Here is a 27,337-nt window from a genome sequence, read left to right on the forward strand (position 1 = left end):
TCAATGGAAAATTTTACCATTCCTTTGTATTTATCTATATTTATTTTCGGTGTAAATATAGATCAGTGTAAAACTTCACTCCCAATCTGTATTTTATAATATAATACATTAATTTTATCAATATACTTTTAGATTGATTATCATGTAAAAAAAAATCCAACAGTTCACTAAAATTTTAAACCCATCAGCATATTGAAATCTATCGATTGAGTTTTACATGGATGGAGTTTACACGAAAAACAAACGCGGCCATGCCCATGTACTTACTAGGCTAGACTTGTTTTTGGAGCGTTTTCTTCTAATCTGCGCAGACCATAAAAAACTGGTCCAGTTTTGAGGTTCCCTTTACTCCTCCAGCTCCAAGTCACTACTCACTAATAATGGAAACCTGGTCTGGCCCATTTCACCTTCAAGTTATTGATATTATATAGCTATAAATATATAAGTAGTCATTTCCAAAGAAAAACAGCAGAGAGAGAGAGAGGAGGACAGGAGGCAGAGCAATGGCAGTAAAGGAATGATGATGGAAAGTCATCCTCTTCCTTAGCTGTTCCTTTCTTTTTCTATACTTTTCTTCTGCTTTCTTCAATCTTGCCTTTTCGTTGCTGCTCAGTGCCCACAACAATCTCGTCTCGTGGTAATTATCATACCTCACGTTTTGCGCTCCCACCTCTTCTCTCATCCAGGACGCTTTTAAATTCTCTAATTTTTCTCTGAGACGTCAAGGATCCCCTTCGTTTTTTCCGAGATGATTCAGCTTCTGTTTACGATCATATTCTCCGAGATGGCTCTGATTCTTCTCTTCTTGTTCAAAACCCCTCTAAGAAAACTTGTGATAATGGGTTTGGATCGCGTGAAGCGGGGACGGGGCCCTGTGATGGTTAAGACCGTCGCTGGGACTGTGTTTGTGGTCTTGCTTTCAAGTGTGTACAGTATGATGAAGATCCAGAAACGTTCGATGGATGCCGCCGTTGTCGTTAATCCCACGGATCAGGTTCTCATGGCGAAGCACCTTCTTGAAGCGTCTCTCATGGGTAATTCTTCTTGACAACCTTGTTGGGTTTACTTTATTTTGATCGGGTTCACAATGTAAACACGTCTATTTGATATTCTAGATTGAATTATGCGAGCACTAAGTGGGCTCTGGTTGGCCATTGGTTTATATGCGACTCAATTGATCTTTCATGTGTTGTTTGGTTCTGATTTGAGTAGTTATCGCTGGACTACTGTTCTATTTATTAGATTGGAGGTATCACTATTCTTTTTTCCGCAATTCTATTGAAATAATTTTAATTTTTCTAATCGCGAATTAGATGAATGAAGTTAGTTCTGTTTTTCTTGATCCGGTGGAATGTAGTTCGTTCACACCTAGAGAATTGAAAGTTTATCGTTCCTCTATCTAGAATTGTCGGCACTCCCTTTTAACAACTATTTCTCCACTCATTATTTTCCTTTAAACAAATAATTACCAACTTATTGACCACTTGTTTAAAGGATGAATATACATTTTCTGTTCAAAATAACCACAGAAGGTTTATGCTGTTTAACGGCAGAAGTATGACTTAACAGTAAAAAAAAAATGGTACAATGCACAATTTTGAGGCAGGGTATGTGAATTTGTGGGATCAAAGATATACATTAATTGAGTAATAATTTTTCTTTAACTAATTGTTTGCTCTGAGCAATGAATATTAGATTAAAGAATGTGACAATATACAAATGTAGCTTGAATTGATGAACAATGCTTAGAATGCAAACTATGAAAACTGCATCTGGTGAAACCGTGAAAGAAGCAGAAGATTAATATAGAGAAACAGCTATTAACCAAAAGGAAATGGTCTTCTTTGTAAAGGAATGTGGTTCTCAAATAGCTAAGCGAAGAGTTTCTTTAGAAGCCAACAAATTTAAATAAAAATTGAGGAACCCAATGGGACTGCTAGGTAGCTGTAGGGAAAGCAAAGTTCCAGATCTCTGCCAAGTATTGAAATAGAAATAAGAACTACTCCCAGTACATGTATTGATCATGATATTGCCACTTGGAATATGGTTCTTGAATATCTTTGGAACTTTGTAGACCCCAGTGAAATGGAAACATTTTTGGAGCAACCTGTGGCAATATTTCCATATTCTCAGTTGGTCATTGTGGTGTTCACTTGTAGCTTTATATTCAGGCATACTTCCCCTTCTCTCTTACCTTGGTTGTCTAGTTACTGAAGACACTTCTACAATATATCTTGCACTCTAACTTTTCACTGGATTTTATCATTTATTTATTTTTGCCTATTCTTTATATTCATGCATAACTTCCTCTTCTCTCTTACCTTGGTTGTCTAGTTACTGAAGATACTACTACAATCTATTCTATCCTACTCTATAAGTTTGCACTGGATTGTATCATTTATTTATTTATACTTATTTTGGTGAATGTGGTTCCCTTTTGTTTGGACAACTGTTTTTTGTCTATATTTTGACATTTCTTTTGCTTCATTTTTGTCTATAACAGTCCATTCATGTTTCTCTTGTGGAAATATATGATGCACTTTACTTATTTTATCTGAATGTTCCTTAACAACCTGGATAATTCCAGATGTTTACCATCAGCTTCTCCATCACATGTTCTTCTGAAAAATCTTGGTAATGTGTAAAACACCTGTTGGAGCTAAAAGGTTATCATCATCATTAAGGGAAAAATTCTACTACTAGTTGTTAACTTTTTCTTAACAGGAGTCTACTTGCAACTGTTTCAGAAAGTTCAGGGGAGGTGATTCCAATTACCAAACTTCAGGGGAGGTTTTAGCAATGGTCTGAAACTTTAGAGGAGGTTTAAGCAATTTACCCTATTATATATAACATGACAAAGTGCTTTGCACATCTATTGTGTTCCCCATTTTGTGTTATTTTTTTGGTTTGTGTCCCAAATTATCAAGTTTTATGTTTCCTTATCACCTAGATCACGTCTAACCTGGGTAGTTCAAAAAACCCAAGCATTACCTTGTCTCATTGACTATATTGGGTTGCTTGGTATTTTCTGACAAAGGAAACTGTTCCGGATATGCTGCATTGTTTTTCTGCTTTAGACTTGTGGGCCTTCCAAGTTCTTTTTCCTGTAGGATGCTTGTGCTGAGAGTTTTCATACCCTTTGCATACTCTTGTACCTTTTATTGGGGTGGTAGTGGAGTGATATTTATTTCTTTTAGGATGTCATTATGTGGAGATGCAGAATGTTGAGGTACAAGTGTACAACCAGGTGATGGAAGGCCATGCTATATCATGGACTTTGTCTGTCAAGCAGCCCTTAAATCAGAAAAGGACATACCTAAACACCAGATGACCTCCTCTGTATGTGCACAAAATCACATGATTATGTGTTCTATAACTGATGGAATAGGCACTTGACTATAATTTTCATTAAATGTATTTGGAAACATTTTCCACCGTTTTCTTGTTTTGGAACTTATTGTTATTCTCAAACATTGCAGCTACCATAAAGGCCACACAATGAGGAAAATAAATGTCAATTTGATGGCAGGTTCTGATTTTTTCTTTCTTTTTGTTTCAGTAAATTGTAGAGATAAAATAAAATGCTAATGTGGTGTTGGATCTCAATGTTTGACTATGTTTGAAGCTTATTTTGTTTCACTAATATGAGCTGAATTTCCTAAAACTTCCATTCACTGTCAATATTTTAGTCCACTATCCCAAGGATTGCTTCTTCGTAGCCTGTAAATGTAACTCAATTTTGGGGTTGAACTATATGCAGGATTCTCTCTTTTCCTTGCACTGATGATAGACAGACTACACCATTATATCAGAGAACTCCGCTTGCTAAGAAAGGGCATGGAAGCCATAAAGAAACAAAACCGAGGATTTGAAGATGGGAAAAATGGGGTTGCAGAGGAGACCAAAGCTTTAGAAGAAGAGATGGCCAACTTGAGGGGAAAAGTTAAACAACTGGAATCTGAATGCGAGGTACAGACAAAGGAGTTGAAGACAGCAGAAGCCAATACAGTGGCTCTGAGAAAGCAGTCAGAAGGGATCCTTCTTGAGTATGATCGCTTGATGGAGGACAACCAAAACCTTCGGAACCAGTTGCAGTCAATTGACCGTAGGCTGTCACGTTCTGACAGCAAGAAGAACACTTGACGAACCAAATACCAGGTGTCAAACAATCCCACCCTTTTGCTTTTTATTTTTGTCATTTGATATCTGTATTTGGTCTATTGATTAGAGCGACCATTGTAACCGTGATGTGAAACCTAAAGGACTGAAAGAGTTGAAAACAGGCAAATGATTCTCTACTTTGTATAATTGCAGTTTAGGTAATACAGTGTGCTTTAACAATTGATTTTGTGTTGGTAGAAGGATTTTCTTTTCTTATGGTTGGGGATGCAAGTTGGGTTGCTTGACTTAATTTGAGCTACATCAGGCTCAGGTTAGGGTTCAGGCCCGTTGAAAATTTGACAAATTCCCAATTCAACCTGACCCAAGTTATACACCTACTTATGGTAGTGTTTGACTGGAAATGCGTATGTTGAGATGGTTGAGTAGAAAAACTAAAAAGGTCAGGGTCACAAACGAAGTCATTTCATGGAACTTAGGAATAACTCCAATAGGTGATTTTTCTTCCAAGAAAAAAAAAAAAAGAAGAAAAACTCCAGTAGGTGATAAAATGAGAGAAAGCAGACTTAGATGGTTCAGGGATGTGCATGGGAGACCACTTACAGCACTTTAAATAAAAAACGATCAGTTAAGAACCTGAAAGAGGTAGAAAGGGTAGGGGCAGACCTAGAGGACATTGGTCAAAGTAGTAAGAAATGATTTAAGTGCATATAATTTAATAATGGATATGGCATTAAACAAAATGGAATAGCGAAAATCATGATCATCTAAACCTTGTTTTTTTTTTTTTTTAATTCCAATCCAACAATATGAGATCGGATATATGAATTGCACAGTATAATCAATATGCTATAATTAAATATTTGGGGCTTTCTAGATTTAGAGCCATATCTACCCTGGATTTTCCAGATGGAGTTCTCTTTTTGGTTTTATAGGTTTTTATGGATGGTGCAGAAGCAGAAAGAAGCTTCTGCTTTTCATTTTGCTTGCTTTGTTCTTGAGGTGATGACTTTGGACGATGGAAACGAGAGGTGCCAATATGCTGCCACAGCTCTGGTCTTGGGCCCCATGTCAAGTCCTAGTCCTAATTAGCAATGGTGCATGGCAAGTCAACTTCTCGCAAAATATCAAAATTATGAGAACAGGGGTAATGAGAAGATACTCTATCCCTAGTTCTAGTTGACTAGTAGTATCAGTAGCCAATTAGTAAATGAACTCACATTAGTTGCCATATCTGTTTCAGTCTACAGAGGTACCATAGTTCATAAAGCACTACCTATTAGCCCATGACGAGAAGTAATGAAATTTCGCGACCTTCTGCTGCTGCTGCTGTTTCTATCGTCTCTTTGCCACCTCCTCCCCCCAAGTTGTTGGCTGCTGTTTAAGTCCTAGTCGGGAGACTAGAGTTATCAATGGGTCTGGTCCTATTGGAACTAAATCCGAAATCAACAAGAAAATACAAAGACGCATCACTGAACCAGAGACTAGCGGATTGATTGTTTACAAGTATAGTGCTAAGCCCTTTATTAATCCTAGGAGAAAGTAAAGAATTTGAAACTAGTGATCCTTCTACTGTAAAAGGCTTTTCCAAAGATTGCTTTATTGCATTTCATGCCAAATTATGAATCGGACTGGGATGGATCTGGATTCAATTCGACTATAAACAGATTTGGAGTTTGAGATCCATGTCCAACTTAATTTGGTCAAGTTTGCATCCAGATAATTAGACACCATTGACAAGCCTAAGCTTAAAAAGGCATAGGTGCTCATGTTCTCCTTATGTTATTGCCAATGCAGATGCTTGTGCATTGGGTTCAGTTTGGGAAGAGTGTTCAGTACAAATTTATATACAGTATCTCTAAACCTCGAGAAAATAGAAAATTTATTTTGGTGCTATCTGTCCAAATACAAGGTTTAGAACTACATAGGAGGTTTTGCATTGAATATATTTGTATTTGCAGTCTTCCGAAACTAAGCCTTGGGAAATCACTCCATGAATGACAATTGAGATGTTCCTGATGTATGGTTGTAATGTTTGGTGGATTAAAGATCCAGATTATTTTTGGGTTGTCAATGGGTCAGGTTTGGTTCAAGACAGCTTGTACCAATTCTGAATCAATTATTTAAGGGAGAAATCTGCATTGGGCAAATCTGTACTTCTCCAATTATTTAATCAAGACAAAACATAGACCCAGACCTGTCCCAATTAATAAATGCATCTGACATGATTAGACTAACATATATAATTGTTTATGAAAATAATAATTTAAAATTGATTTTTGATAATATAATCTTAATAAAAAAGACAGCAAAATAATAAATTATTTATATATTAACAAATCAAGATTTTTAACCAAAATTATCTTCTAGACAAAATATAATAAAAATTACAAAAAAATAAAAAAAATTATATATTATTAACAACATAATGAGTTTGGATCATAATTGATTCAGAACAAGCAAGAACGAAAACCAGCATAATCAATTCCGTTTGGTTCAGTTTAGTCAGATAGAACTTCACTCTAATCTCAGAGCCATAGTCCTTCACTCTTTCCTAAGAAGATTAGTCAAACAAATAATCTAAACAGAAAATCTCTTTCTTTTTACACATACAGTACTCCATTGGGCCAAATAGGGGTGGCAATTTTTCACCCAACCCACCCAGTATCTAATCCACCCAACCCGCCCATTTACTTGGTTGGTTGTGTGATCAACCCATCACCCAATTCGCCCATTTAAATGGGTTGGGTTGGGGATAACCATTGGGTTAACTATTACAGACATAAGTATTAATTCTTTCCTTTGCCTTGTGTTTAATTTTCTTCATTTGAATTAAATAATTTATAATTAATGCATTAAATTTCTATTAATTGTTGATTAAATTTAGTTTTGTCTTGAATCGACACACTTCACCCAACATAAATCCAAATCCATTTGACCCAAGTTTGGACCAATTCAATGCGGTCTAACCCAATCCAACATATACCGATCCGGGTCAACCCAAATCCGAAACAGTTTCGAGCGGGATGGTTCGATGTCCACGTGCTTTTCCTGATCTGGACCGTCCGACCGACCAATATCCACACAACTTGACCTGAATCCGGACGGACCCGATTTACTTACATTGACTCGCTTCGGGTCAGTTGGTTCGGTCCAAAGCCCATGCACAAACTTGATATGGTTCGGTCCAAGTCAATCCACCATTGATTGAACTGGTCCGGTCTGGTCCGACCGGATTGATCTAGATCTAAATGGTCTAACCACCCTTGATGTGATTAGCTCGAAGATAATCTAATTAGATAGTTCAAGTTGCTCTGACCAGTTTGAACCTAAGTGGTTCAGTCAAACCTGAAATCTAGACATAGTCAAAATGGCTTCGCCGCTTGTGTAAAAATAACATGCATGTAATGTGATTTGAACCTTCACCACTTGTGTAAAAAGTAACTACAATTACCACCAAGCTATGACAACTTATTTGTTAAGAGAGAGAGAGAGAGAGAGAGAGAGAGAGAGAGTTTTTTAAGTCCATAAATATAAGATTAATGGATTTGGATGGATTGGATTGGGTTAAAGCGGGTTTGGATTGAACCCAACCCATTTAATTTTATGTAATTGGGTCATTAATGGGTTGGCAAGTTAGATGGGTTGGGTTGAAGCTCAACCCAAACCAAACCTAACCCAACCCACCCAATTGCCACTAGGACCAAACTCAATTAATTTTTACGAGAGGAGCTCTAAAATCTTTTAGGCAATTAGTAGGAACTAATGCAATGCACAAGCCAATGTTAAAAATGATCATATTTAGTAGTAGAAAGTTATAATTATGATTTATGACCGAAAAGCTTTGTCAAAAGTTGGTACTAAAAATATCTCATGTTTTAGAAGGGAGTGAAAAAGGAACCAAAAATTTAATTATGTGTATATTCAAAATACTTTGAAAAATAACCTTGACTTCATTTGAATCAAGGGATTTTTACTGTTTAATCCATCCCTAGAAATCTTAGCTCCACTGTACAGGTGGGATGAATCCTGACCGTGGATTTCGTAGAATACGGTTTATAAGGGGGGGCTACTAATAGACTAGGAGGGGGCTGTAATTTCAGATTTCTAAAGTGGAGTGCAGTCTACTTATCCCTTAAATTCAAATATGTATAAGTTGGATTTGAAAATATGATCCATTTATTAATTGAATTGAATTCAGATTTTTCTCGACCCAATCTTGTTAGTATCTTGTTTATTTTTCGACTCTTTAGGATCAAGTGGGATCATAGGTATAGATAAACCTATTTCTGTTTATTTACAATATATGTTTTTTTTTTACTTTTTTTATTTAATTTTGTAGATTTAGGCTCAGTTTGGATGGAATACAAATACAAATATGCAGAGTGCAAAACCTTATATTTTGTATTATTTTATATGTATTTGTACTACACTTATTTGTATTTGTACTCTTTCCAAACTAAGCCTTATGATAGTTTTGCAGAAGTTTATTCAGTATTGAATTGGATTAAAATTGGATATTTTGATATATAAATGAATCAAATTTGAATTTATGCTAGTTTCATGTATTCATTGGGTATCAAATTGATCTTGGATGTCCCAAATTCTTATTGTATCGGATTTGGATAAACCCTATCCAAATACGATCCAATTCGTCTGGCTAGTTGTAGAGGAGACTTTGGTATCATACTATCATATCTCGCTGTCAAGGTTTAAAATTTCGATACAATACGCCCGATATGGGGCATACCGTATCGTATCTTTTAAAAATAGATACAGGATACGCATGGAAATTGTGCATATCGTCTCTTTCATGCATATCAGACCCATCTCGGGGGCGTATCAAGGCGTATCGGGGTGTATTGGGGCATATTAGTAGCGTATCGATGAAAAAGATACGACAAAAAACTAAAAAAAAAATAAAGGGAAAAGTAAAATTCTATTCCCTAAAATAAGTCTTTTTTCACCCCCAAAATGACTCTAAAACTCCAAACCTCATTCCTAGAGTGCTAAATTTGAAAAAAGAAAATTGCAAGAAACAAGTGTGAATCATTAATTTTTTTTTTTTTGAAAAATTTTCAAGTTTTGAAAAAATATGGTAAAAATAGGTAAATTTTTTTCAATTTTTTATAATATCTTATGATTTCTTTTTTTCTTGAATGTACAAATTTATGCTAATATACATTTCTTACATTCAAAATCATAATTTTTTTTTGTGTTATGGGTAGATTTATAGAAATTTCATGAAGATATTTGGGGAAAATATAAACTAACAAAAAATTTAAAAATGTAATTTTTTCCTTGCCTATAAAGAATAAATATGTTTTAGATCTATGGATTTATCTATCATATCCATAGAGCAATTGAAATTTCTTCTTTAATATTTTTTTATTTTTTATATTTTTAGTATTAAAAAATAAATAATAATTAATTATATTTTATCATTTGATCACAACAATTGAATATATTATAATTCTATGGATGATCTATCATATCCACACACCAATTGAAATTTCTTCTTTGATAATTATTTTTTTTATTTTTATATTTATAGAATTAAAAAACAAATAATTAATTAATCATATTTTATCATTTGATCACAATGGTTGAATATATTATAATTCTATGGATGATCTATCATATCCACAATGCAATTGAAAATTGTTCTTTAATAACTTTTTTTTGAATATATTATATAGTTTTTATTTATTTTTTGAAAATAAATAATAAATAATAAATATTTAAATAATAATTAATTATTAATTATATTCTCACTTATATGTTGTGCCAATGCATATTTTATGGTTGGATAGGAGAGTTGGGTTTTTCCCATCCCATAAAACATTAAAACTTAAGAATTATAATTTATAAATTATAGTTAAGCATAGGATTTTTAGTGAAATTACAATTAAGTACAATGTATTTCTTCGTAAAACCATTAAAATATATTAATTTAATGTATATACACCTCATTGAGGTCTAATATTTAGTATTGTTGATGTATTTTTATGGTTTATTAAAGCATTTATAGTGTTTCCAAGTGTATCTATGCATATCTTAGTTTTTCTCTGATATGCATGCGTATCTAACCGTTCCAACTGCCTTTTTCAACCTTGCGTTGGGACTATCTAGGGGCGAATACAAATTGAGCATTTCAACCTTGCATTGGAAATATCTTGGGGTGGATACGAACCGAGAATCAAATGTCATTAAAAATATTATGATCGAATAAGAACTTAAATAAATTCTAAGGAAAATCAAAGTTCTCGCCACTTTCTGTACATATCCAATAAACTATCTCTATAAATAGTTTATGAAGATAAGAGAGAGAGAGAGAAATGAGGTTGAAGTCAACTTGGAGCTTTCAATTTTATATAGGAGAAAGTAAGATAATATTTTCTTTTAAACACATGCTTGTTTCATCTTGTTGTCATTTGTCAAGATGGTAGGTTGTCATGATCTTGTCAAATGGGGCTGAAACTTGTAGCTGTAGGCCATTGAATTTGCATTCTACTTTAAATAGGAAAGGTTATCCTAATCTCGTTTTTGTTTCTTTTTGAATGACATAAAAAGGGAAGACAAAGTTGTGAGCTAGAGGATGTTTTTGTTTCTCCATATGCAAATAATGCTTTGAAAGCTTTCCCAGGGAAAGGGGGTTTGTGCATTAGTCTTTTTTTTGTTTATGTGGATAAAATTTGACAGCTATATAAATTTTTTGTCTCTTTATAAACAAAAATTTTTATTACAATGCTTCAATCATCTTTTAAATTTAATCTAAAAAATTTTGCAGGATTTATCTTTGTATATGTATGCTTGCTTGTAGAAGGCCCATAATGCGTTGGGTCTAAACTTAGAGACTTAGAATAGCTAATTATGATAGTAGTGGGTCTGGATTTGTAAGGATTTGTAAATGTTTTTGATAGTCCCAGGTCAATAATTAAGAACAAAGTTAAGTGTTAAACAAGCAGAGCAATTGGGCACGTATTTGGGGCTCGGATTCAACCTCAAGTAGGCTTGGTTCATTATCGAGCTCGAGTCAAACCAAGTTAGAATCGAGATCGAGCCCGAATTCGAGCTTGGTATTTTATTCTCAAGCTGAACTTGAATAATCAAATATTTGGCTTGGCTCATATCCACCCCTAAGCCAAGAAATAAAGCATGGAGATATTTTCGATACAAGATTGTAAAAGCTGCTCGAACGGGCTTTACCCTGACCAAAGTCGAATTTCTTATGGATTAGGCTATGTAATACTATTAAAGAGTGAATACATGAGTGATCGACACAGGTTTTGGTACGGATCACTCGAATAATGCCAAACTGGTCATGAGGACCATCGTTTCTAGCTGGTCCTCTACCACCCAAATCATCCAAAACATTCTTTAGGATTTAGATTACATTTAAGATAAACAATATATTAGATCTATTTGACTGCTATGATGTTTCTATGGCACATCAACATGCTCTAACCATAGAGAAACAAAGCATCCGACCTAACCAATTGGGTCGAACCCAAACTAATGTGGCCAGACCACTTCCATGTAATAATCCTAACCCGCATTCAAATCAGCCACTGTCCCGTGGGCTGAATCAAAACAAAGGATGTGGACCTAATCCAAGCCAGGTGGGTCCACCTAGACTGAAGTGTTTTAAATGTGGTGAAGCAGGCCATAAATCTGTTGAATGTGTGAGGGGTGATAAAAGAAAAGGGGCGATGTTTGTAGAAGATGAGAGTGAAGCCCAATTAGAAGCATTTGACTGTTCAGCCCCAACTATTTTTGACCCATATAATGAAAAAACCTTAGAGGGAGAAATGGTGTGTGGGGATGTAGAAGAGGCCTTAGTGATGCAGTAATCATTCCTAACTCCTAGGGATGAATCATCGGATTGGCTAAGAAATAATATTTTCCACACTACGTGTACTATGGGTTGGAAAGTTACAAGCCTTGTAATTGATAGCGAGAGTTGTGAGAATGTTATAGCGGAAGTAGTCGTTCATAAGCTGAACCTAAAAACTCAACAACACCCTCAGCCCTACAAGCTTACATGGCTAAAAAGAAAGAATGAGGTTTCAGTCACACAACGGTGCCTAGTGAGTTTTTCTATTGGCAACAATTATAGTGATCCTGTGTGGTGTGATATTGTATGCATGGATGCCTACCATTTGCTACTTGGGCGCCCTTGGCAATTTGACCGCTACATAGTCCATGACGGACGGAAGAACATTTATTCTCTTCAGTTTAAAGGCAAAAGGCTGACCTTATGTCCATCACAAGAGACTAAACCAAAACTCGGGAAAGGTTCTAGCCTTTTTGCCTTAACAGATTTCACTAGTGCCCTAAAAGATATTGGTGTTGTGTATGCTTCAATTAACAAGGGGCTTGACCTAAAAGGTATGGAGGCTCCAAAGGAGGTGAGGCCTTTGCTTGATGAATTTAGTGATGTGTTTCCTAAGGACTTACTGATAGGATTACCACCATTAAGGAATACTCATTAGTGCATAGATTTAACATCGAGTGCTAGTCTCCCCAACAAGGCCCATTACAGAACGAGTCCCACTGAACATGAGGAGTTGCAAAAGCAATGTGATGAATTGATTAATAAAAGGTTCATACGAGATACTATGAGTCTGTGCGCGGTTCCCTCTTTATTAGTACCAAAAAAGGATGGTACTTGGATTATATGCATTGACAGCTAGGCAATTAATAAGATAACTGTCAAATACCGATTTCTGGGGCCAATGTGTTCACTAGGGGTGGATTTGAGCCGAGCTGAGCCAAATAGTTCGAGGCTCGAGCTCGGCTCGGCTCTAGCTTGATTTTGAGAAAAAATGTTTTATAAAAATAAAAAATTATATATAAAAATATCTTTTATTTGATATTTAAAAAATTAAAAATTATAATAATTAATTAAAAAGCTCAGTTGAAACCGAGCTGAGTCGAGCTTGAGTAGCTCATGAAAAGCTCGACTCATTGCCACCCCTAGTGTTCACTAAATTGGACTTAAAATCAAACTATCATCAAATCAGAATTTGTCCTAGTGATGAGTGGAAGACAACATTCAAGACGCGGGATGGTTTGTATGAATGGCTAGTGATGCCATTTGGTTTTTCCAAAGCCTTTTATTGGTTAGTGTGTTGTGTTATACTTTAATGATATTCTCATATATAGCACTGGTATGAACTTCCATTTGTTGCATCTTCGAGATATACTTATGACTTTGTGCAAGGAGTAACTTTATGAAACCATGAAGAAGTGTATTATTGCAAAGATCGGGTCTTATTCCTTGGGTATATCATCTCAAGGGAAGGAGTTTCTGTAAGCCTAGAGAAAGTTTGTGCCATTGTTGAGTAGCCCGTCCCCAAAACACTTATTGAAGCACGAAGTTTTTATAGTCTTGCAAGCTTCTACTAGCGAATCATTAGCAACTTCAACACTGTTATGGCACCATATACAAATTGTATGAAGGTTACAAACAATTTTGTGTTTACCACTAAAGTAGAGAGAGCCTTCATTGAGGCTAAGGCATGGTTGATAGTTGCACTCGTGCTAGCCCTTCCCAACTTTGAGTAATCCCTTGAGGTTGATTGTGATGCCTTTAATGTTAGAATCGGTGCTGTTCTCAGTCAAGGTGACTGGCCCATAGCCTATTATAGTGAGAAATTGAATGGATCATGCTTCAATTTTGTTAGACAGTTTTTGTATGCCCTTAGCTTCAATCAGAATGATGTACATTATGAGTTTATTGTAAATGAATAAAGTACATATTTGATTCATGTTCCTGTGGTGTGTTTTTGTATAATACCCTTAAACTGGACACTTAATGAGACTCGTGTTAGTTTAGAATGTTCACAGCTGGTGGGTCGATCTGGGGAGACCTATCCTGATAAGGCTGACACTGATGTGCCACCAAGTCGGTTGGGGTGGCCTGTCTTAGCCGCCAGGGTGAGACCCAAGGCACATGTAGTGTAGGATTAATTAAATCTTTGAACCGGACCAGATTTCCAGTATTGCCCTGGACCTTGGAGATTGATGAGAAAAACTGGAAAATTACACCTGACCCCTAGACTCGATTATGATACTGCACTAGGTGTCGGATTGGGCTGTCTTTGATATGCCAATCAGTGAGATCCTTAGCGGGGGTCAAAACCTGGGTATGTTGGGACAGTCAGAGAATTCATCTGAGTGGGTGATCATAGTGACAGGATCAACCCCTTTGTCGGACAAAGGTAATGATTGGGGATGCACTCTCTCTGATGGAAACCAAGACTACCGGCAGCCAATTTCAATCGTTGAGATTTGTTTTGCAAAATATATTTTTTATGAAATATAAAAGTATATATATTACGGTTTCTAAAATGTTTGCAAAATGTTTTAATTCCCGGTATCCATATAAGCAGAGAGTGCAACATTGTTCCTTGCAGCCGAGGGACCACTTAGGGTAAGTGTTGGGCCCATAGAGCCCATGTGATGGGTTTCAGGGGGTGCACTATCCATAACAGTATATTCGGCCAGGCCTTGTGACAAAGGCTGGGCTGAACCCATGTGGCTGATGTATAGATCAATGTTTGGGTCCCATGCCATACAAGGAAGCCCAACTGGGTAGCAGTTAGGAAGGCTAAGTGAGCACATACTTAATGGGCCTAAAGCCCATTTCGAACTAGGCTAATTTAATCAGTTAAGTAAGGGGCGAATTCTGAGATTGGATTAGCAGATAGGATTAGGTCTTAACCCTATCCACTCAGAGAGTCTAGATTTGAATGTGATTCAAATCTGGAAACCTTCTAATGTGATTAGGAGAAGGCTGATCCAATCTGCAGATAAGATAAGGGTTTACCCTTATCACTTAAAGGGAAGTCTGATACAAATATGATTTGGATCAGCAACTTCTAATGGGATTAGGAGCTGATCCCTTTAAGGCTATAAAAGGAGGAGGGTGCGACAGCTTTTAGACACACAACACAAGTCCTTCACTTGTCTTCAGAGCTGAAATCACAGAAGAGAGAATTCAGCACACCTGCGAAAATTCTCTCTTGCCGCCTCCTTCTTGCTGCCGCCTCACCTGCCTGTTCGACCTCCAGTTCAGTGGGAGAAATCAAGATTCGATCTTGACATCAGTTCCTTGTAAAGGGACTGATAGGAAGCTGTGCTCATGTGCCATCCTGCTATTTCTTGCGAAGGATTAGGTTCTTAGAGAGAACACTGATGATTCTGCTCCATCCTACACTGCGCCATCTTTAGTGTGAGCAGTCTTTGGATCCTTCCTTGGGCGTGAACACCTTCATTGGGAGATATTATTTCTCTGTATCAGGTATAATCCTCTCCTACTGCTTTTGTTCAGATCTGGTTCGATTCATGGTTCAAGATTGATCATTGAAAAATATGATTTTTCTAAAATAGGGAATGCGATTCCCAGATGAGGGGAGAGAAATTTTTGAAATTCGCCCACCTTATTCCGCAAGATTTGGGTGTCCATATGATGGATCTCTCATTCCTTCAATGGTATCAGAGCAAGGTTCAAGTCTTGAACCAAATTGGATCAAAATCTGAACCTACGCAAATGGGTAGAAGGCGTTCTACCCGATTTGCGTAGATATGATGTTTTTCTAGAAAATTTGTTTCCAGTTAATGGGCGATTAATCTGAAATTAATTTTTATAAATCTAATTATTATTTAGAACTATTTTTTATAATTTTCTTGATTTATGGGTTGTTCATACACATGGAGATCGAAATCTTGATTGGCGCAGGGAACCTGCGATTTTGTAGTTTCTTAATTATTTTATTACATTTGGTTTGTAAAATATATATTTTTTTTTATTTTTAGACTGAATGTATAGGCATTCGATCTGATGTAATTATTAATAGAAATTAGGTTTTCTATTTATTTTATTTTGGATCGAAGATGGCGGCGCAGAGAAGGAGATTTCGTAGATGGGAGAATCGCTATCTGCGATTTGCAGTTTATGAAACTGCAACCTGTGATCTAACCTCTGTTTTACAGGATGGATTGTGCGAACAGCCCTATTTGACTGATTCTTGTTTGTTCTTTTTCAGTAATTAATTTCAGATTAATTCTTGAATTAAATCTTTAATTAAAGATCAAACCCTAGACCCATTCGAACCAGATTGGTCCAAACTGGTTGGACCGAATCTAGGGTTCGATCAAGGCTGAATGTCAGCCCTATTTTTCCACTAATGGACTTGAGGATTGATAATTAATTGAATGTTTAATTCAGCCCAACCTGTAAAGGCCCAGTTTTAAGTTGTTAAAACTGCTAAAGCCCACTTCGCGGAATAAGCTATGTGGGCCGAACTGATCAACCCTAATTCAGCCCATATACCTAAATAATATTAATGGTTAATATTATGGATTAAAAATGGGCTTCAAATGGGCTTTACAGATATTTAATTGATTGGATCAATTTATCCTTGCATGTGATGTATGGATGTGTGATGTGCTTCGAGCATGAACCATAAAAACTTGGTCCATGCAATTTCGACAGTGGCTCTTGCGCACCCATGGCTGAATGCATATCATTGCCATGGTATCCCTTTTGGTCATTGGATGACCTCTCTCAGTGGTGGGCCCCACACCTCATGGAGAGGATATGTGCAGAACCCTAGCTGATTTGGGCCCACCGAAATCTGGCTTTATGAAAGTCAATGGGAGCCACTTTGGTTTGACCTAGATCAAACTAGGGCGTAATTACTATTCCCTCCAGCTAATATGAGTGCATGTGATAGGGAGATTCATTTGATGAACTCTCTAAAGGCCTTCCATCATTAGCATGAGGATGGGTCCTTTAGTAATGAGGAAACGCACCAGAAAATGGGCTATCCATTTGTTGTTGGATTTGTCTGAGTGTTTCATAAGATGATAGGGGCGTCATTGACCGATGTGGGAGGGGCTTCACCAGAAAATGGGAACTCTCTCACAGTACCTTGGCGTTCACGAATATGATGGGTAAGCACTCACTGGACAGAAATGTTTACCTGAAAACAATTCTGAACATTGTTTGACAGAGGCCAAAGGGAAATCTCATATGATGAGTGGATATGATCCTTCATAGAAAGGTGGTGGGGTTATGTAGCTGAAACAATTGGCTCCATGCACCCTATGTGATTTCCCACATTTCTAGAGACAACTCATAGTCTCCGTCACTGAGATGAGAGGGAAATCTTAGAGATGAATAAATGGGAATGAAACGTAGATTAAAAGTCATATCTATGTAATGAACATGAATCAAATTAGGTTGTGGACTGGTGTTTGCTCTTTTATCAGAAAATGGCAAACAAACAATTTGCAAAGCTTCTTGATGACAACAAGCTGAAGGGCCTGAACTATGCCGACTGGTATAGGAACCTTATGCTGGTCCTAACTTCTGAAAAGTTAGACAAAGTGGCTAAAAATCCTACCCCGGAGCATCCAGGTGATAGGGCTTCTGAGGCCTGAAGGAGAGACTATCAGGATTGGGAGGAGAAAAACTCCCTTGCCCGGTGTTATATCATTGTCTCCTTGGACAATCCAATATAGAGGCAGTTCGATCAGATCGAACTTGCCAAGGACATATTGGATAGTGTCAAGATGATGTATGAAGAGCAGAATCGTTCTACTCGACGAAAGGTCTTGAAACAGTTCATGACCGCTCAAATGTCCAAAGGGCAACAAGTTCATGACCATTGTCTTCAGATGATGGGCTACATCAATGAGCTTGAAGCTCTTGGATCCAGGCTGGACCTTGCAACCCAGATAGACGCCATCATTAATTCTTTGCCTCATTCCTTTAATCCGTTCATCATGAATTGTGACATGAACAAGCTGAATGTCAGCTTACAAGAGCTCAGCAATATGTTGCAACGAGTAGAAGAACTGATTAAAAAGGATGAGCCTGTAGCTATGCTTGTTGAAGCTAGCAAGATAGGCAAGAAAAAGAGGAAGGCAAAGAAGCCTCAGAAGAAAGCCACTAAGGGTAAGAAGCAGAAGAAAGACAAAGCATCAGATGCCTGTTACTTCTGCAAGAAGACCGACCACTGGAAAATGATCTGTCCTGCCTACCTGGAATCCAAGAAAGGTAATTTCGAATCTTGTGTTATAGAAACCAATTTATTGGTAGCTTCTGCGTCCTGGTGTATTGACTCTGGGGTTTCAACTCATGTATGTAACTCACTGCAGGGGTTCAAGGTAAGCAGAAGGCTGAGTGAAGGAGAAGTTACGCTCTACTTGGGGACTTCTGCAAGTGTTGCAGCCGCGGCCATAGGAACCGTGGAGTTAATTTTTAGAGAATGAACAATTGTATTGAAAGATTGCCTTTATGTACAAAATTTAAGAAGAAATTTGATTTATGTCTCAAAACTGTGTGCGGATGGTTATTCTGTTTTCTTTAGTAATACGATTACTATTAAAAGAAACAACAGATTCATCGCATACGGGGAACTAGAGAACGGTCTTTATGTTCTACATCATTCTCTAGAAACTAACATAACCGAAACTACATTGGCTGAAATCCCCAAGAAAAAGAGTCCGTGATACAGTTAATCCCACGTGCCTGTGGCATTACCGACTTGGTCATATCGGTGTTGACCGAATCACAAGATTGGTAAAGGATGATCCTTTGGATTTTCTAATTGTAGAAGATCTTCCCACTTGTGAGCCTTGCCTACAAGGTAAGATGACAAAACGGCCATTTAACGGTAAGCCTGAAAGATGTACAGGCACACTTGACCTTATACATAGTGATGTATGTGGTCCCCTGAGTGTTAGGATACGCAATCAACACGTGTATTTCATCACTTTTACCGATGATTTCTCACGATATGGTTACGTGTACCTAATGAGACATAAGTCTGAATCCTTTGAAAAGTTCAAAGAGTACAGACAAGAGGTTGAGAAACAGTCAGAGAGAGAAATTAAAGCCCTTCGATCAGACCTTATACATAGTGACGTATTGTGCTTCTCTATTTCCAACTTTCTAATAGATAGCTGGTGGTGTAATCCTCCAATACAAATTGGAATATCTTCATTACATCTCTTAACTTTTAAAATACATTTCTTGATCTTCAAATAATTTAGTTCTCCCTTTACTAACTATTCTAAATTTCATAAAAATGCTTGACAATATGGATCCTTGTAGACTTATATAAAGACAATGCTATTAAAGCTTCTAGTATGATAAATAGTGCTTCCATCCTCTTGAAAATCATAATGAAGGATAGCATATTCTTCTTGAGCAAAGGTTCTTCATCATAGATTAGATGTTTGTTGAGGAGAATGGTCACACAAGATTTTTGTCACAATCCTGATTAATAATATTAAAACAATCAAAAAAAGTCATAAGATTTGATTTTATCTTTAGACTCGAAAATTACTAACTCCTTCATAGAACTCTAGTCTATGAATTCATTTGAGGCTATACATCCATTAAACTCCAAGAACTCAAACTTGAGATCTATTTCCTATCACTTCTGTTCACCACCCGCAATTACAACCAATTTGGTTGCATGTCGAGTAGAGAAACCTTTATGAAATTTTAGAATCTCAATATTGAAACTCGTTTCCAACTGTTTCTTGCTATCATCCACAACTACAGCCGACTTGAATTCTTGCCTTAATGATGAAAAGAAACAACTAGAGGCACTTGGCATTGGAATTGCTATTCCCTATTTTGGAACGAGAACGTAGGGATCTCAACTCTTAAGCAAGTGCATCGACTTGTTTTCTCAACTCTACCACATCTTTTTGTGTTTTGTTATTGAGTTTCTCTATTCCATGATGTGAGCCACTTGTTTCTTTTTAAGAGTCATAATCCAAAGAAAGATCAAACATGAGCTTTGATACCAATTGGCGTAGTATAGAAATAAACAATGTTTAGAGAAGCTTCAAAGAAAAGAGCAAAAGCCGAAATAAATAGGAAGAACAACTCTTTACTGAATACTTTAGAGAAAATCAACATAAACTCACCTAGCTTTTCCTTATCTACTCTTTGATACCAATAAGGAAGTTTCCTTATTTAATAAAATACTTCTTATTATAATCATACTAAATCTCTTCAATAAAAGAAAGTCCTAATTGAATACAAATTTGAAATCCTACTATAATGCAAAATTGGTAATTACGAATTAAGATAAAAATTGACACTAAATTAGGTCGGTGACATCACCTCTACTTCTTACATATCTTATAGTGGACCCAACTTACATATAACTTATTAACTTCATTCTATATTATATCATCCTCCCCCAATATGTACTAAAACGGGTTTTCGTAAGCCAATATTATATATATTTACTTAATTAGTCCGAATCCCATACTGTATCAAATCTCCCCTTAACATTGAACAAGTCGTCATTCCTAGTACATTAATAGTCCATGCTTTGGGTGATGAGATACAAAGAATTAACAATTGTTCAACACAAAGTCCGATTTCCTGCACATGTATTCTGTGGTACACTTCCATTCAAATGTTAACACATCAGCAAAGTACGGAAATTTGGATTCACTTGTATGAATTCATTAAAACACGGTCTTGTTTTTCATTTTTTTTTTAATTGAAAAGTCAAAGTAAAATGAAAAAACAATGTTTCCCGCACAAGGGAAAAGGGGAAAAATGTCCAAGCATTTGCAATATTCATGACTCCTTGATTTTATTTTCTACACGGGAAAATTCATGATACTGGAAAGATATGGTACTGACTAGTTACCATGTTTTTGATATCATTGGATCCGTCACAAATTTTTCGGATATTATTTTTATTTTGTTTTTAGACTTCAAATATTAGGAAATGAGTATATAGTAGAGGGTCAAATGCACCATCTACCAAATTCTTGTATATGCATGGCTGACGATTAGTTCAGTATAATTTAAAAAAACCAAAAATATTAGTTCGGTTTCGGTTAATCAATATAGAAAACTGATGATTAACCGAATTGATCGGTATACATATATTTTAAATATATTTATGTATATTATATATATTTTTATATTTTTTATATATTATAAATTAATAAATATACATTATATATAAATACATATTTATAATATATAATATATTATTTATTATTGAAAATATAATATTTTATATATAATTTTAAATTTTCATTATATGTTTATATATTTTTTATAATATATATTATAAAAAAAAAAACCAACGAACCGAATCAATCGATTAGTTACCAATCGGCTTCGGTTACCGATTTTTCATAAACCGAATAATAGGGGTTCGGTCTCAAAAATAGGCGCAATCGTACCGTGATATGATCATAGGAGTGGGAGTGCAGTGTTTGGAATGACGCTTATATCCTTAATCCCCACGTTCACGCATTGGGCTTGAAGTGTGGGACAAGCAAAGGTCAAACTGATAACATTTTCAAAGAAGTATTCAGCATTAAAGTAGGTCATACTGATACCATTTTCAGCATAAAACTTTTAAGTTGGTAGTTGAGGTCTTTGATTAATAGCTTATTATTCTCTAGCACCGATAATTGCATTTAAACCTTTTCATTGTGTTTTGTTCTCAAAGATTTGTGATTATTTTTGTGTATTTTTTTGTATCTACTTAGGTTATGTTTGGTTTGAAGGAAAAGGTATGGAAAGAAGGGAAAGATAGGGAAATTAATACAAGATTTGTAAAGGTCTTCCTACCTTTCCTTTTCTTTCCCTACATTTTCCTTCAAACCAAATATAGCCTTAAGGATTACACAACGGGGGTAACCCATTCCTTAACCCAGGTGTAGATGGGATTCGATCCCAAATTTTCTCACGATCAGCAGGAAACCTTACCAATCAGTTAATTGGCACCTTACTGATCATTTTTGTGTTTGGATCATATACGTCTACATCAATTTTTTCTCTAGGTGTTCCAACAAGGATTACAAGGTTTAAACACTCATCCCTTGGGTTGCATTTGGGAACAGTGTAAATGTCGGTACATTGCATTATTAAGGGTTGCATTTTCGGAACAGTGTAAATGCTGGTTCAATGCATTATTATACCCTGATCCTAATCTGCATGCCTTACGCTGTGTTTGGTTTGAAGGAAAAGGTAGGGAAAAGAAGGGAAATGTAAGAAATGCTACATAAGGTTTGTAAATGTTTTCCCACTTTTTCCTTATTTTCCCTATCTTTTCTTTCAAACCAAACACAATCTTAGGAAAACATTGTAAAAATACCTAAGGTCAAAGTAAATTTGCAAACTTATCAGAGTTTGCTTGGATCTTAGGGTGAAAACTACTTTGATTTCCAAGTAAATTTACTCCTCCCATGGGAAAACAACCATGTTTTGCATTGTTATTTGTCAAACGAGAAGAATGTAAAATAAGGTTGTGTTTGGAAACAATGCAAATGGTGTGTAAAACCTGATCCCAGCTTGCAAGCGAGGTGGTCATGATTTGTAGCGCGTGTGTTTTAGCATTTACACCACCTACCCCAAAGGCAGCCTTGGTCTTCCATTTTGGGTATGGAACAATCATATATACCGAAGGCTTCTACTGCCCTTATATAGTCCGGTTTAATTGATACAAAGATTTGTTGAGTCCATCCTTAAGCTGGGATTTGTTTCCCTGTCCATTAATGATCTCTATAGTTGCTCCGACAACCTTGGACATGGCTCCTTTTCCCCTCATCGTTAAAAACCGTCCTTCCCACAGAATTTCCGCCCAAAACCAAGACTGAGAGAACCTTCTTCTTTTTCTTGCTACGTACGTCTGCTTCGAACTCCCCATTCTTGACAAGATTTTTCGTCGGCGGCACCGCCGTCGTCACCGTCGCCACTGTGTTATTTTATAGATTAGTATAACATGCATCGGCGATCGATCGTCTACTTTAAATTTACATATAAAACCCTTAGACTCAATTCGCTCAACATCCCCATCTCGAAAATACTGCAAATCATTCACCCAACGTCTATGAGAAATATGTTAGTACATTAGCCGTGTCAAATCAGAAGAGATCATTGGCAGGAATTAAATATACAGCTACAAAGCTTAATGTTCTTGATTAGTTTTTATCTGGTTGTCTTGTCTGTAAGTCTATCGGTGAGGTGCTCATCCGAAACACGGGATCGTGGTAATGCAAGAGTGTACTAGTATTCAGCGCGGTGAACACCATGAGAGATAGTAAAACCAGGACGGAGAGAATCAGTAGTACCATCATTAGCCCGTGTGCGACCACTCCCTTCACCCCTTGTGCATATTCCGACGAAGCCAATGCCAGCGATGTCAACGGGAAAGAATAAGCCCACCATGCGACGTTGAACCTCTTCATCGATTTCTTGAATAAGGTTGGCCTGAAAACCTGCATGTTTTCCCATTAAAAGAGAAAGAACGTTTAGAAGATGATAAAATCCACTATTAATATTGTTAATTTGAAATCATATATGTTGGAATCGTCTGCGCTTTTTTTTTTTCTTTTCTTTTATTATCTTTGCTGGAGAGGTAATATCTACGCTAAAATCGGTCACCATATACAATATTGGAAGAATGTTCTTGTTAATTTGAATGGGTTCGTTTGCTATAAGTGAGACGAAGCAAGAAAGGAAAGAAGGAGAATCTCTCAGATCAGAATTAAACTTCTCTTCATTGGAACGAACTCTATTAATTCAGAGAGTCCTGACATTTTCTTGGGTCTTTCAGTCCCACCACCACGAGTTTGACTTTCGCTCCCATAATGCTAATAATAAATTAAAGAGGAATTTGTCTTATTGTCCTAATAACGGTGAATGTTAATTGTTAAAACTTAGGGTAAATTGCTGAAACTTTCCCCATGCTTTTGAAACAGCTATTAAAGTTTGGTAAAAATTACTGCCGATACCCTTTTAATATATTTTCTTAAATTGATTTATTTTTCAAATTTGCCCTGTATATCAATCTCTCAAAGGTAAATCTATAATTTTAATTTTTTTTTTGTTTTAGTTCTTCATAAAGTTTGCATTGTTTTTTTTTCTTTTTTTCTAGAGGCCAGCCTCAATAATAATTATATGGGTATTTTAGACATTTTATGCCTTTTTTTAGAAGATTCTATGAGAAAGGGTATATAGGTAGGGGTGGATTCGAGTCGAACCAATCCGAATATCTAGCTATTATATATTGGGCTCGAGCTGTGAGCCAAATGTTTTATAAAAGTAAAAAAAAAATAAGAATTATAAAAACTAGTTATTATTATTATATATGAAAAATAAAATATTATATATAATATTTGTTATTTTTTATTTATATATATTATTCTTAAGAGCCTTACAAATCAAGTTTTATTAGGCTTGAACTCAACTCGATTAACATACGCTCTTATATATTGGGCTCGAGCTGTGAGCCAAATGTTTTATAAAAGTAAAAAAAAAATTAAGAATTACAAAAACTAGTTATTATTATTATTATTATTATATATGAAAAATATAATATTATATATAACATTTTTATTTTTTATTTATATATAAATTATTCTTACAAGCCTCATGAATCGAGTTTTATTAGGCTCAAAATCAACTCGATTAGCAAACGCTCTTATATATTGGGCTCGAGCTGTGAGCCAAATGTTTTATAAAAGTAAAAAAAAAATAAGAATTACAAAAACTAGTTGTTATTATTATTATATATGAAAAATAAAATATTATAACATTTTCTATTTTTTATTTATTTATATTATATGTACGAGCCTCGGAATCGAGTTTTATTAGGCTCAAATTTGATTCGATTAGCAAACACTCTTATATATTGGGCTCAAGTAGGGGTGAGCAAAAAAAAAAAAAAAAATCGACCGAAACCAAACCAAAAAATCAATTAACGAAACCGGTCGGTTTGGTTTTGGTTCGATGTTTTTGAAAAACCAATAGTTTCGGTTCAGTTTTGGTTAACCATTTAAAAAACTAGTGGTTAACTAATGGATCGATATGTATATATATATATATATATATATATATATATATATATATTATCCTTTTATTTTTTTTGAAAATCTAATTGCAAAAGTTCGACAATCTGAGAGTGTCAAACTACCGAATTAAGACTTTCAGGTTTTAGGCTTTCAGTCTTTCTCTTCAAAAGGTTTGCAGACCGGCAACCAAACTGGCGACTGGCAAACAGGCAAACACTGCTAGACTGGCAATCTCTTTCTTCGTCCCTAGTAAGCCTCCTACCTCCGCCGTGCCTTTCCGGTTTCTAGTTTCCCCTTTTTTTCCTCTCTGAGATTCTAAGCTTTCTTTGTCACTCTCACTCTCAGTTCTCTTCTTCCCCAATGGACCATTGGCCTCTAGCACTTCACCCTCCGATCGAATCACCAACGTTTGACCAGGCGACCAACTGTCTCACTCTCTATTCTCTCTCAGACTTCTTTTTCTTCCCCAACGTCCTCCTCTTCTCTCTGAGTCTTAATCACTCATCTCTCTCAATCTCTCGTCTCATCTCAGTCTTAGTTTTATTCTCTCAATCGCAAGAGAAAAGGTCTTTTTCCCTTTTTTTAATTTTCAATACATAAAAAAAATCGAAAAATCGAACCGTACACTAGTTAACCGGTTGCATCGGTTCGATTTCAATTCGATTAAATTTAAAAATCGAATATGTCGGTTCCGTCTAGAAAATCACCCCACGGTTCGCTTACCGCGCTTGCCGTAAACACCCCACCCCTAGGCTCAAGTTTTTCTCTAAATTTAGTTTAGTTTAGACCAAACCGAGTCAGAGGAGCTCGTGAACCTCGGGAACCGCGGCGTTGTCGTGCATATCCACTCGTCAATGGGATCTTTCCCTTTTTGAGCATGACAGTAATTTCCATCGCGTACACTGTCGCTTTCAATCTTAATCGCTTCTTTTAAACCTAATTTTAGAATGGTCAGTTACCACTTACGAGAGACATGGCGTCAAAAAAAAAAAAAAATTACCAGAGACATGAACATGAAGAGGGAGAGGAAGAAGAACATCTTTGACGGGGTGTCGAAGTTTCCAGAGATGGACTCCCAGGCCAAGCTCGCCATGCTGGGTGTCGCGAAGAACAAGAAGAAGACGGGACGTAGCGTCGCCGGGATTCTTTCTCTCCCTGAAAACCTTTGATAGAGTGTGACGAAGAGCACCAGATAGTGTGCCATTCCTATCGAGAACATACACAACGCGCTCTCCTTCCACCCCATCTCAGCTGCGGCTTTGGCACCCACCAAGTTCCCGATCACCGATAACTGACTCGTGGGGTTGGCTACCATCGACAAGAATCGCTTCCCTTTAATAAACCATTGGCCGTAAATTTTTACGTCGAGAGCCACCACCGGGATCACAATCGCCCACCAGAGCACTAGATAAGGAACGGATTTGGGAGAGACGAAGGGTGCAGATTCCAGCAAGAGGAGCCACGAGATCCACGGGGCGAAGAGGTAGTTGACGCCTACATGGTGCAGGAACTCACCCTTCACCATACGAAAGTGAAAGAAGCATCTGAGTAGGTAGAGAAGGGATAGTGTCATGAGTATGAAAAGTGCGATAGACCAGAGAAGAAGGAAGGCCGTAGAGGGGAGCAAGCGAAGCAGTCTCCGAATGACGAAGGAATCGTTAGCGGGCTTGCCTAGCGTCTTCCATAGAAAGGCTTGGCCACAGAGAGAGAGGCTAATCCTGAAGTAACCAGCATGAAATCTAGCTAGGATGGGCGGTGGTGAACGCTGCTTGACAGGACCCCGATGTGTTAGTGTTGGGATGTCGATGACAGGTTCAGCGACCACTAGGTTGATCTGGGTTTGGGTTTGGGAGTTCTTGTCATCCATCGGTGACTGGAGTTAACAGTGGTGACAGAGAGAATGGCCTTTGTTTCTGGTTCTGGTTGGTGAAACCTATGCAGAGAAATTACCCGTTTATACAGAGAAAGGAGTAAGCAGGGGGAGAGGAGTCTGAATTGTGCCCTTATAATTTAGAGAAGCGTGGAGAGAAAGAGAGAGAAGTCGCGCACTTATATTTGACTTTGTTGATTGTATGGTGGGACCATCGGCGTGGGATATGTATCCCAAGCCGACCACACATTTTCAATGTGAATTTTAGAATTTAGAGCTAAAGAGAGAGCGATTTATTAGGGTTTAAAATGGAAGGTTTAGATGTGATGGTAGGATTTAAAATGTTGGTCATGGAATGGAAGAAATCGATTATATTTTAAAAAATTTTACTATTGTTAAACAAATCTGGAATATCTTAAACCCAAATATTAAAGGGTCTAGTGAAAATAATTCCTCACTTTGGGAGTGGTGGGATGGCTTATTTTC

At 36.6% G+C, this 27,337-nt stretch overlaps 3 protein-coding genes across 3 annotated transcripts; 2 read left to right on the forward strand and 1 right to left on the reverse strand.

The window, feature by feature from the left end:
- The first annotated feature begins 442 nt into the window (after positions 1 to 442).
- Positions 443 to 4,341, forward strand: LOC104588305 (uncharacterized). The gene is made up of 2 exons (XM_010246177.2): positions 443 to 1,034; positions 3,761 to 4,341. Exons 1-2 carry the CDS (start codon positions 749 to 751, stop codon positions 4,141 to 4,143), a joined length of 669 nt encoding a protein of 222 aa, XP_010244479.1. The 5' UTR covers positions 443 to 748; the 3' UTR covers positions 4,144 to 4,341.
- A 7,700-nt stretch (positions 4,342 to 12,041) lies between these two features.
- Positions 12,042 to 12,614, forward strand: LOC104588324 (uncharacterized). Its single transcript, XM_010246203.1, has one exon. It carries the CDS (start codon positions 12,042 to 12,044, stop codon positions 12,612 to 12,614), a length of 573 nt encoding a protein of 190 aa, XP_010244505.1.
- A 9,848-nt stretch (positions 12,615 to 22,462) lies between these two features.
- Positions 22,463 to 26,985, reverse strand: LOC104588323 (S-type anion channel SLAH1-like). Its single transcript, XM_010246202.2, has 2 exons — positions 25,982 to 26,985; positions 22,463 to 23,406 (listed from the first exon to the last, which is right to left on the reverse strand). The coding sequence occupies exons 1-2, from the start codon at positions 26,846 to 26,848 to the stop codon at positions 23,110 to 23,112; spliced, it is 1,164 nt and encodes a 387-aa protein (XP_010244504.1). The 5' UTR covers positions 26,849 to 26,985; the 3' UTR covers positions 22,463 to 23,109.
- Positions 26,986 to 27,337: the final 352 nt, after the last annotated feature.

This window comes from Nelumbo nucifera, chromosome 1 (genome assembly GCF_055504915.1).
Source record: "Nelumbo nucifera cultivar China Antique chromosome 1, China Antique-T2T, whole genome shotgun sequence".
Lineage (NCBI taxonomy): Eukaryota > Viridiplantae > Streptophyta > Magnoliopsida > Proteales > Nelumbonaceae > Nelumbo > Nelumbo nucifera.

Coding starts and splice junctions, on each gene's coding strand:
- LOC104588305 (XM_010246177.2), top strand. CDS start 749: ATGATTCAGCTTCTGTTTACGATCATATTCTCCGAGATGGCTCTGATT. Junction 1,035..3,760: donor TCTTGAAGCGTCTCTCATGG/GTAATTCTTCTT, acceptor AACTATATGCAG/GATTCTCTCTTTTCCTTGCA.
- LOC104588324 (XM_010246203.1), top strand. CDS start 12,042: ATGGGTTGGAAAGTTACAAGCCTTGTAATTGATAGCGAGAGTTGTGAG.
- LOC104588323 (XM_010246202.2), bottom strand. CDS start 26,848: ATGGATGACAAGAACTCCCAAACCCAAACCCAGATCAACCTAGTGGTC. Junction 23,407..25,981: donor TCTTCATGTTCATGTCTCTG/GTAATTTTTTTT, acceptor GAAAACATGCAG/GTTTTCAGGCCAACCTTATT.